Here is a 12,798-nt window from a genome sequence, read left to right as displayed (position 1 = left end):
AAAGCCCTCATACAGAAAACTCAACAAACTGAAGCACTGGGGGTGAATGAAAGGTAAATTCAGTGCCTGCTATTAACAACAAGCCACCGTTACTATTTTACTATTTATCTATTTACTTTAAATTTATTTATAAAATATTTGACAAGAAAACAAATACATTGAGAGTTAACTCTTGTGTTGAAGTATGTCCTGGGCACAAAGTAATGTTGACAACATTACAATTTACAGTTACAAACATGTTTAAAGTAAGAAACATAGAAGGAAGCAAATTTGAGACACCCCAGTAAATTGTTTCAGTAGTGGGGTGATCGGTAAGAGAAGGAAGAGAGACCAGATTGTTTATTGAACTGTGGGACTAGAAGCAGATTTCTGGAGGCGGATCTAAGGAGATAGGTGCTGTGTACCGTAGGGGTTAGAAGCCTGCTCAGATAATTGAGTAACTTGTCCATAAAGTATTTGAAGGTGAGACAGGAAATATGCACGTTGCATCTGGACTCAAGGGATAGCCAACCTAGTTCAGTTAACATCTCACAATGGTGGGTGCTGAAGTTACAGTACATACAGTAGTAAGGTAAAACAGTATATTGAGTGGTTTGCTGAGGTGAATTTGGTGTGCTGTTTCATACACTATATCCCCATAGTCAATAATTAGCTTTAACATCTGCTGTGCAATGCACTTTCTGACCAATGGGCTTAGGCAAGATTTATTTCTATAAATTACACCCAGTTTGGGATAGATTTTGGATGTGTTTGTCAATCTGCAAATCAAATGTTAAATTGGAGTCAAGTCACATACCCGAACATTTAAAGCTAGTAACTGAGGCAAGATTAGTGTTAGAACTGGGTTTAAACAGTAGTTCCATCATGGGAAGTTTATGAAATGTAGCCCAAACATCATAGTTACTGTTTTGTCAGTGTTTAAACACAGTTTGTTTTGAGTGACCCAGTTTTCAACCTTTGAAAAATCAGATTGAAGTATATTTTCAAGATCATAGAGGTTTGGAATGTGTACATATAAGATAGTATCATCAGCATACATATGCAAAGAAGAAGTTGTCATAAAAACTGTGGATAGGTCATTTATAAAGACAGACAAATGTAAGGGCCCTAGAACAGAGCGTTGGGGTACCCCACATGTAATATCCAAATGGGTAGGGTTGGAGCCTGTGATAGACACATGTTGAGATCTCCCTGATAAATAAGAGTTAAACCAGTTTAGATCATGTGGTCCAATACCAGAGTACTGGAGCTTGTTTAATATAAGAGCATGGTCAACAGTTCAAAAGCCTTTGTAAATTCTAGGAATATTGCATCAGTCAACAATTCATGTTCCATACCATATTTGATCTCATTGCAAATCTTTAAGAGGGTCATTACTGTGGAGATATTTGGTCAATAGCCAGAATGGAATTGACTAAATAAATGTGGTTTATGAAAATTGCTTTATTGGGAATCAAATTTCTCCATGACTTTGAATAATAGAAGTAGAATAGAGATAGGTTTGTTGTTGGAGATAATGTATTTGTCATCACATTTGAGGACAGGGATAGCTCTTTTGCCTTTTTCGAGGCCTCTGGGATTTGGTCGATAGACAAAATTTAGTTGATAATGGAGGCAATTGGTTTAGCAATGACGGGGCACCAAGACATACAGTATTGTATGGACTTAGATTGCAATTGGTCAGGCCCACACTGACTGTTTAGCTTTAGTTTGAGGAGCTCCTGTACAATTTCATTCTAAGACACTGGGCTACATTCAAATTCATGAGTACAATGAGGAGGGGGTATTGATATAGGAGTTTGCTCAGTCTGGGCTTCCAGATTAAAGTCACGTTTACCTCTTGATAATAAGGAAATAGCACGCCCCACAAAATATTAATTTAATGTGTTGCATAAGGTACACTGCACCATTTCTTGTCAATGCCCTCATTCAATGAAGACCCAGCCTAGGCACAGCATCAATAGTGTTCCATTTTTCAGATGAAAATTCTCAGAAGGTGGGAAATTAAAAGGGCTGGCTATCCTACTAATATACCAGTCTTATCCAATTTAGCCCTTATTACAGCAGGGTGTTCCTGCACAGATTTAACATTTCTACCCATGCAGATCATTGACCTCTTCCGTAATAGTTGCTTTTACTTTATTGGCATAAGCCTTCTACAAAGGTAACATACTTTCGAAATTCATTGTGGCCATCATTTTTCCCAGAAGGGTCCTTGCTGCCCTGTCCCTTTAAACCACCCCCAAAACTCAAAAAGCAGCGCAAGACACAGTGGTTGCATGCATATGCATTTTAGACAGAACTAGCATGCATTCTGCCCCTTGCAAAAGGGGCTCATTAAATGCCCAGCAAATACTTTTTTTTTTCATTATTATTCCACTGCTCAAAGGGTATTGGAGTTTGGGGGGACATTATGGTCCACATCCTTAATTGCCCACTTTAAGTATGAGTGCACAGCTGCAGTAATTTCCACTAGAATTGATCCTCATGTGAACTAAAACAGCCCACCATACTCTTTCAACTTCTATAAGAAGTAAAGATTAAAATAATCACCCCTCAACTAACACTGACAGGTGTAGGCCTAAAAGGTTGTCATCACAACCCAACGCTTCTCTAAAAGAAACCTCATATAGCATAGAGGGAGATACCCCACCCCCGGCACCCACTACACGAATAACCACTGATGTACAATACCCTTGCTGACTTGGGGGAGCCCAAACCCTAGCAGCTGAGGAATTACCAAAGGTAAGGACCCACAGGAAATTGCTACTGGACTCTGGAAACACTGAATAACTGATCCCCAATTAGGCTTCATGAACCCAAATACAGTACCTCCTTAAATTGATTTTAAAAAGTAGCGCTCGCCATAGGGGCAGACATCTCTCCCAAAGCCTTTTCCACCGGATCCCTGTTCTTCTGCCTTGCAGCCTGAAGAGAGTGCTGCTTCCGAGCTCCTACTACTGTGACATACTGCTGCTGTGATTCAGGGCTCTATGCAGTAAGCGCCGAAAAAGTGCTCTCCAAAGTGTTCCCTATCGGCATGATTTTGGCGATTTGCCCTCGCAGTATTCAGTAAGGGCCGAATCCCTGGCGAATCCCTGGTGAATCACTGTGAAAGCAAAACGCAGATGAGCCGGTGATAAAAGAGCCTGGCTCCCGATAGCCTGGCGATAGGCCATTTCTGCCGATATGTGTTTGCAGCAGAGAGAGATCCGCCGCTCTCTCTGCGCAAACATCGGCAAAATAAAAATCTTTCTAAACAACTTTTATTCTTAGTGTACATGTGCAGGGAGTCTCCGGAGCTGAACCGCATTGGTTTCAGGTCCGGGGACCCCCTGCTTCCCGAGATACGGGCCCCTTTATGAGGTAAAACACACATATAAAAACACACATATAAATAAACAATCATTCCTTACCTTAGCGGCTATCCGCTATGGTAATTACGCAGCCTTAATATTTTTAATAATATTGTGCGGGAGCAGGGGGTCCCCTGAGCTGAACCACATTGATTTGTGGCTCAGGGACCCCCTGCTTTCCGAGTTACAGACCACGGTACGGGGCATCGGGTGCCAGTGTCGCCGCCATCTTTATAGAGCCCACGTCGCGTCTTGGACGCTATAAAGATGGCGGCGACATTGGCCTCCGATGTCCCATACCGGGGCCTATAACTCGGAAAGCAGGGGGTTCCTGAGCCACAAATCAATGGGGTTCAGCTCAGGGGACCCCCTGCTCACACACAATATTATTAAAATACATTCAAGCAGCTTCATTATCATAGCAGCTATCCGCTAAGGCAATGAAGGGGTTAAGGCATAATAGCATGTTTATTGGGGACAATTGCCCCCAATAAACATTGCAATAAACAACATACACCCCCTTTGCCCCCAACAACCACTATACCCCCATTAAATATATCACATTTTTGGGATGCACAGCAATGATACTAGAGGCCGGCGGGGGCCCCCGGGTGTTCCCCGCAGGCCTGCAGTACCAATTCTGTGGCCCCCCCAAAAAAATCCAACAACACAAATACTTTACAATAAATACACCCCCCCTAAAACATACAATACAGTAATGGCTAAAATTACTATTATCCACAAATGGATAATAGTGCATTTGTCCATTTAAAATACATAAAGAACAATAAATACATTAAATACATATTGCACTCACCCATGTCCGGCTGCCACGATGAAGGCCATCCTCATCTTCATCACCGTCCATGCCCCCTCCGATGCTGCAAAACATAAACAAGAATAAAAACAGCCAATGTAATGTCCCCTAACCCCTTAATCACCATAGCGGTTATTAACCACTACAGTCATTAAGGGGTTAACCCACCCTCACCCACCACTCGGGAGGCCTACATACCCTCCCCCACTAACCCCCCACCCCGTGAGGCCTAACCACCCTCACCCAATACCAAGCCGGGAGGCCTACCCACTTACCCTTGGGGCCAATACCCACTCCCCCCACCCCCAGTACCCACAATAAAAACAATACACTGCCCCACAATAAACATCATTCTATTTATTAAATACATAACCCAACCCCTGTGCCCCACCCATAAATACATGATTTATTCTTTTACATACAGCGTTCATACCCCAGGCCCACGTGAGTCCCCGGTGGGCCTGACGGGTCACCTCACAGACCTACAGGTTACCAGCAACATGTTTCACACAGGGTCTTTAGGCCTGTTGGTGGGTCCTGCCAGGCACCCTGGCCCACCAGGTGGTCTCTGCGGGTCACCGTGGGCCACAATTGGGTCCCCACGGTAGGCCCGCGGATGTCTGGGGGCCCCGGGTCATCAGTGTGGGGTTGATTTTAACTGGGAATGCAAGGTCGAAACAGCTGTCTGTGGGTGGTTTTCTGGGTATGCACCTTAACCCTGGCTGTGCTCAAAGCTGTGACCATGCAGCAAGCTTAAGCCTATAGGGAACCATGTTAAAAATGGTTATTGAGGCAAAAAGTGACACTGTGTGCTCATTTGCATGTCATTTCCCAGAATCCCTTGCTGCAGTGGAAGTGCTGTATGCTGGGTGATAATGGGGAAAGGCGGGGTTGCAGACCTGCCTAAGACATGCAGATGAGCATACAGCTATATTTGCATATTTGCTTTCCTGTGGAGGGTTTTTCTCACTTTTTTTACTCACCATAACTTAACTCAGTATTATGGTATAGCCTATCCCATAGCCTCTCTTGCATTCCCAGTTAAAATCAACCCCACACTGATGAGACCCATCGAGGTCGAAACAGCTGTCTGTGGGTGGTTTTCTGGGTATGCACCTTAGCCCTGGCTGTGCTCAAAGCTGTGACCATGCAGCAAGCTTAAGCCTATAGGGAACCATGTTAAAAATGGTTATTGAGGCAAAAAGTGACACTGTGTGCTCATTTGCATGTCATTTCCCAGAATCCCTTGCTGCAGTGGAAGTGCTGTATGCTGGGTGATAATGGGGAAAGGCGGGGTTGCAGACCTGCCTAAGACATGCAGATGAGCATACAGCTATATTTGCATATTTGCTTTCCTGTGGAGGGTTTTTGTCACTTTTTTTACTCACCATAACTTAACTCAGTATTATGGTATATATATACATACATACACATGATGAACCAATATACAAATAAATGTAGAATGGTTATCAAAAACATGCTCTACTACAAATACCACTTCTCCATACAGACACAATACAATAAAATCATATTTCCTAAAAAAATCCAATCTCATCTTCCAATCAAAAGCCTCAAATGCCAATCAAAAGCCTCAAATGCCAATCAAAACATTGCATTTACATTGTATACATGATGCATACAATCTATGCACCATGTACACCCTGCAAATGAATGTTAACAATAACATATTCCAAACAAAATACCAATACATCCAAACAAGTATACTATTTAAACCAATCAAGTCACCATAAATCAATTAGCATTCATTAATCAAATCACTAAACAATTTAAATTCCATCCATAACAATTAAATAATTAACTATTTCAATCGTTAAACAGAACAAGTTAACATCAGACAAAATATAAGTACCAAAAAGAATACAATATACAAAAGCAAGCCTCACCATGACCTAAAGTACACCATACAAGAACAAAAATTACATCTATCTAATTTTAAAATACATTACACACACATTTATGCATAGCAGCATAGCCAAAATCATTTTAAATACTGCAAAACAAGCTTTTAAAACAACATAATTTCTTACCCTGTATGTATATATCGATCTAGACATGCATACATACAGTGGCAAGAAATAATCTAAAAAAAAAACACATGTAAAAAACAAACAAAAAAATGAACAAGTAAAATAAAATACATTTATTTTGTTCACTTACCCTTACTTGACCCACTCACCGACTCCCGTTGAACTGCTTACCCTCTAACCAATCCACGCACAGGAACCCATAAAATAATAAACCATAAAATAATAAACATTAAAATAATAAACCAAAACAATCCATGGGTCTTCTATTTGTAATCCATCTTCATCTGTATTCTTCTTTCTTGTATCTTCCGCTCTCTTCGGGGTCTTCTTCTCTTCTTCGGCCACACCCTGGTCTTCTTTATTCTGTAGGACGTCCTTCCTCCTCGGCATTTGCCTTCAACATGAGACGACATAGGCTTTTATAGGCCTATGACGTCACATTTTCATCATATGGTTCCCATGGCCCTGATTGGGCCATTGCCGTTTGTCTGATTGCTGTGAATCCATAGCCTTCAGATGATTGGTTGTCCCTCGCTGATGATTTTGCGGATGTGACTGACTCACAGACATCCCTCAGTAGGTCTTCCACACCAAGAGAGATTAATTCTGACTGGATGACTAATTGCCCAAGCTGGACAACGGACAAAATGACCAATTCAAAATTATGCTATAGAAATACTCTGCTTACCTGAATCTGTCCTTAAATAGCCATACAGTTTCCTGCCAAACCCCAGGCAACCCCGTGCCCATCTTGGCCACCTATCAATACCTATCCCGAGTAGCCAGCTGGACCAATCACAAGCCAACAACTAGACCAATCAGTTCAGAAGCCCTGTCATTCAGCCATGAAAGTACTCCACTAGCCAGTACCTAACTGTAATAAATTAATAGGAAGGGAGACAGACATCAGGGCTTTCATGCCTGTAATCTGAATTAGTAGGAAATGCCAATAAAATGACACAATCTTAATATTACATAATTGTGCCACTTTGTAAAGCAAACAAATACTGTAATTTTATTTCCGGGTAGATTTATGATATGCAACATATTTTCAGAATTACAGTAGTTACCAGTTACAAGCGTAATCTGCTTCTGCTTAATTTACTCTCAAAAAGGCAACAAGGATCAAAGAATTGCACTTATTGTCTGATTATTAAACACAGATAATTATTTCACATATTAGTAATCTTAACAATATATAAATAATGTTAGTCACATTGACCAAGGATGTTTTTACCACAAGGTGTTATCATATTAATAATACAGTAGTTCTCATTGCAGATTTTTTTTTGCCATAACTGTGCTTTAGAAAAAGAAAATATACTTTCAGAATGTAAAAGATGCAGAGTTAATAAGTAACTAATTTGACTTACTGTCATCTGGTGTTTGTGGAAGATTAAAAAGCAACAATCCATGTAAACTTGCTTTTTCTCTGTCTCTAAGTGAGGTATTTTTATCTTGGAAACCAATAAATGCATGTTTTTGTATTTCAGAAGTATTGCCGTGCAAACAAATGTCTGCAAGCACCATGCTGTAAAAATAGGCAACATCCCATGACCTCGAAGGTACACTTGATTTAAAGCTTGAACTCTGTTGAAAAAAAAATCAATAAAATGTTAATGATTAAAGTAGAAAAGTAGCTCAACCCCGTTATAGCGTGGTCTGTTACAACGCAAATCCGCTTATAACGCGATGTGAGCATGGCTCCCAAAAATATGCAGTACCATGATGCAGATCCCCTACCATGCCGTTTTCAAGCCTCTCCTGTGCCCTGCTGGGGTGACCAGGGTTTGCCATGTCCCAGGTGGCAGGGAGCTGGCTGCCTGTGCCCCTCCCCCTCCTCCGGCGTCAAATGACATCGCAGGGTCATGTGACGTCACCTTGCCATGGCAACGCGACATCACATGATCCCGCAGCGGCATTGGACGTCAGTTACCATGGTGCAATTTTCGCCCAAACAAATGTTGTAACGTGCTCCAAAAATAACGTAATGAGATTCTTTGGACCCCAAGTGCTGCGCAATAACCCAATTGAGCTGTATATATGTAGAAAAATGGTGTGATACCTGAGACATTGTGGCAGCACATTTAGACACATTATATACATACTAGGTTACTGCTATTTTGCTCATCGATTTGCTCATTGATTTTGGAGAAGTATCTTTTTAATAATATTTATGACGCATGCACTTGCCAATTGTGAGCTAATTGTTTTGAATATACACTATATATACAAAAAAAAAGAAAGTACACCCTCTTTGAATTCTATGGTTTTACATATAAGGGCATAATAACAATCATTTGTTCCTTAGCAGGTCTTAAAATTAGGTAAATACAACCTCAGATGAACAACAACACATGACATATGTGTCATGATTTATTTAACAAAAATAAAGTCAAAATAGAGAAGCTATGTGTGAAAAACTAAGTACACCTTATGATTCAATAGCTTGTAGAACCACCTTTTGCAGCAATAACTTGAAGTAATCATTTTCTGTATGACTTTATCAGTCTCTCACATCGTTGTGGAGGAATTTTGGCCCACTCTTCTTTACAACGTTGCTTCAGTTCATTGAGGTTTGTGGGCATTTATTTATACACAGCTCTCTTAAGGTCCAGCCACAGCATTTCAATCGGATTGAGGTCTGGACTTTGACTGGGCCATTGCAACACCTTGATTCTTTTCTTTTTCAGCCTTTCTGTGGAAAGATTTGCTGGTGTGCTTGGGATCATTGTCCTGTTGCATGAACCAATTTCGGCCAAGCTTTAGCTGTCGGACAGATGGCCTCACATTTGACTCTGGAATAGTTGGTATACAGAGGAGTTCATGGTCGACTCAATGACTGCAAGGTTCCCAGGTCCCGTGGCTGCAAAACAAGCCCAAATCATCACCCCTCCACCACCGTGCTTGAAAGTTGGTATGAGGTGTTTGTGCTGATATGCTGTGTTTGGTTTTCGCCAAACGTGGCATTGTGCATTATGGAAAACATCTCCACTTTGGTCTCGTCTGTCCAAAGGACATTGTTCCAGAAGTCTTGTGGTTTGTTGAGATGCATCTTTGCAAACCTAAGCCGTGCTGCCATGTTCTTTTTAGAGAGATGAGGCTTTCTCCTGGCAACCCTTCCAAACAAACCATACATGTTCAGTCTTTTTCTAATCGTACTGTCATGAACTTTAAAATTTAACATGCTAACTGAGGCCTGTAGAGTCTGAGATGTAACTCCTGTTTTTTTTTTGCAATTTCTCTGAGCATTGCACAGTCTGACCTTGGGGTGAATTTGCTGGGACGTCCACTCCTGGGAAGATTGGCAACGGTCTTGAATGTTTTCCACTTTTGAATCATCTTTCTCATTGTAGAATGATGGACTTTAAATTGTTTGGAAATGGCCTTATATCCCTTCCCAGATTGATGGGCAGCAACAATTGCTTCTCTAAGATCATTGCTGATGTCTTTCCTCCTTGGCATTGTGTTAACACACAACTGAATGCTCCAGACCAGCAAACTGCTAAAACTTCGGCTTTTATAGAGGTGGTCACACTTGCTGATGATCAATTAATCAAGGGCATTTGATTAGCAGCACTTGTCTGCTATTTAGCATCTTAATTCCTATGGAAGCAGTAAGGGTGTATTTAGTTTTTCACACATAGCTTCTCCATTTTGGCTTTATTTTTGTTAAATAAATCATGACACGGTGTAATATGTCGTGTATTGTTGTTCATCTGAGGTTGTATTTACCTAATTTTAAGACCTGCTAAGGAACAGATGATTGTTATTATGTCTTGATATGTAAAACCATACAATTCAAAGAGGTGGGATTGGGGGAGAGAGGGGAAGAGAGAGACTGTATTGGCTGGTACTTTCACCATATTCTTAAATTTGATATTTAAGTGTATAGTCCTATATTTAAAAACTATTTGAGGGAATTCGTTTTGGTGAATAAAAGAGTTGGCAAAAAGACAGAATTTTGACTTTTTTCCACTGTGGGAAATGAGTGAAGGAAGGGTGTCAAAACTATTTGCCAGATCTGAAGTGGTATAAACTTGTCTGTCTAACAGTGTGTCAAATATAAGAAACATGTAAGAAAATTGAGCAAAATGTCAAAACAAACTTCTAAATTGCACTTTTTCATGTTGATACAGTACATCTCTCCCAGAATTTGTTATTTGCATAAAATTCTTATATAACCAATTCTAAATGTGTAATTGAGCAATTCAAAGTCAATAGCGTTTAGCGGATTTTTTATGATCTAATTGAAACATCCCTTTTTCCTTTGTCAGTTGAAATTTGCCATTATAATATAAACAGCTAAGAGTTCATATTTCTGTATGTAGCAGATGATACAAGCATAACTAAAGAGGGTTAATCAAATTGAGAAAAACCCCATCATTGGATAAAAGTATCCATGGAATTACATTTAGTTGTACAGTATGGTTATCTGTGCAAATCAGGATGCTGCTAATTACTTTACTTGAGTCACCACCATTTCACATACCTCACCAAGCAGAAGAGTGAAGGTGAATATGTGACCACATGCAGTATGTACAGTAATAGAGACAAGAACAGGAGCATTAGGGATTACAGTATAATCAAACTGAATAGGTGCAGGCTGTAGCTCTTAAGTGATGTCTGGTCCCCATTAGGTAGCAAATGTAATAGAATCCAATAAAATTACTGTAATTTTAGAGGGAGAGATACTGTAACTAATTATTGCCTTAATGATCTTCAAACTCTCATAGACATACACCATTAGTTATCGGATATACCAGCAATGTGTGTTTTTTTAGGGGCTATTTACTGTATACCCTAGAATTCTCCAGGTTAAGATACTGATAAAGTATTAGCAACAAATCCCTGTTATATGGTCAGTACGATGTATATATGTGTAGCCCCGGTCTTATTTCAGCACCAAAGACCCCCTCTATAGCGTGCCGAGCGATCGCGGGTGTCGCCGGAGCCAGCAACGAACCCGCCGGCATGGAGCGAGGGTGGGGGCCGGAGGAGGGAGCGCTCCGAGTCCCCAGAGCCTCGGCGGCGCACCCGGCTAGCGGGGGCCGCCATGACAGGTTGCGCGAGCGTGCGCATTGGTCGCGCAGGCGCAGTAAGGGTAGCGCACGCGGTCCCAATGCTAAAGAGGTCCTGAGTGGACTACAATTCCCAGCAGCCTCTGGGGATTGCCCTTTCACCCACATCACGTGCAGCCAGCCAGAATATAGGTTTTTGCAGCTTCTCCTGTGGAGGAAGGCTACAATGTTGCGGGGACCATGTTTGGCAGTTGGAGCTGGGAGCAGCAAGGGGAAGGAAGGGTGTAGGGAGCAAGTGGCTCCTACACCAGGTAAGGTAGTTCCCCAGATCCCAGGCAGGCTCCAATCCCCACCAGGGTAGTGGGTAGGTACTGATTGACGGCCCCTAGGTTAGGGACCCTGCCCTTAGGTGTGAGTGTGCAGTCTTGTCAGTGTCACGGCTGGTAGTGCTGTGAGCGCTGACAAGTAGGCACAGTGTGTGTGTGCAGTGTAGCTGCAGGTACCAGGTTGAGTGCAGTGCGGTTGCTGCCGGTACGGAGTGAGTGCAGTGGGTTGCTGCAGGTTCCGTGTGAGTGCAGTGGGTTGCTGCAGGCACCGAGTGAGTGCAGTGGGTTGCTGCAGGTTAAGTGTGAATGCAGTGCGTTTGCTGCAGAGGTTAGGGAGAGGTTAGTCAGAGGGGAGCCGGGTGGTGAAGGGAGAGGTAGTGTGGGTGCAGGGGGTCAGTGACCCACCTGCATAGGACAGGCTACCCCGTAGGCCCCTAGGAGTGTTCCCTGAAGACACCAAAGGTTGCTGTGCTGCAGGGATGGCCTATAGTAGTAGCGAGCATCACCCTTACTGTGTAGACAGCTAGGGACAAAGAGACAAGCGTGCAGAGCAGGTTGCTGGTGAGTCGTCTGGGACCAGACAGCTGGACATTAAGACCAAGAGGCAGACCGTGATTCATCTGACCCTTTGCGAAGAGGTACCGGTCACCGCCGTGACCGGAAGGTACTATAACATCAAGTGCACCAACACCAGTCAACAGGCGCTGATCCCGCCTTAGGCTAAACTCTTTAGGAACACTGAGCGAGTGGTTAAAGAACTGAGCCTATACCATCACTTTAACATATTTGGACACGGTGTGTGGGGTACGCGGTGAGGGGACAGAGACGTTGCTCCTGATGAGAGTGGCCGAGCCACTAAGGTTACACGTTAAGGTTATACCATTAGACTATAAGTGTACATGTTGTGTTATTGCGACCGTGCATTATTATTAGTAAAACCAGTTACAATCATATGGTGTTGTATGTTTCTTGCCCAGGGGAATCTCACATCACGGGGATCCTGGGTAAGTGGAGGCTCTGCACTATGTAAGTGTATGAGTGTTACCCCAGGCTCCCAGCTGGCGGAGGCTCAGATCTCCTGGAGCCGCAGGTGTTGTACAGTGACCAGTAGTTCTTTGGGAGGATTCAGAAAAAAGGCTACATATGTAACCCATTATACATGCTCCACTTGAGTATTACAAAGAATCATGCAATTAGAGGTTTCTGTAACAATGCTTTAAAATGTTTTCA

General features: G+C 42.3%; 1 protein-coding gene across 2 annotated transcripts in view; it reads right to left on the bottom strand.

Moving 5' to 3' along the window:
* Positions 1–12,798, bottom strand: part of TMEM232 (transmembrane protein 232) — a 593,400-nt gene that overhangs the window by 427,139 nt on the left and 153,463 nt on the right. For both annotated transcript variants that reach the window (XM_075601904.1, XM_075601914.1), the window contains exon 10: positions 7,595–7,811. In XM_075601904.1, coding sequence (XP_075458019.1) covers positions 7,595–7,811 — 217 coding nt within the window. The remainder of the gene's footprint in view (positions 1–7,594; positions 7,812–12,798) is intronic.

This window comes from Ascaphus truei, chromosome 1 (genome assembly GCF_040206685.1).
Source record: "Ascaphus truei isolate aAscTru1 chromosome 1, aAscTru1.hap1, whole genome shotgun sequence".
Lineage (NCBI taxonomy): Eukaryota > Metazoa > Chordata > Amphibia > Anura > Ascaphidae > Ascaphus > Ascaphus truei.
Note: the sequence above shows the minus strand (reverse complement) of the source record. Positions and strands in the feature narration are given on the sequence as shown.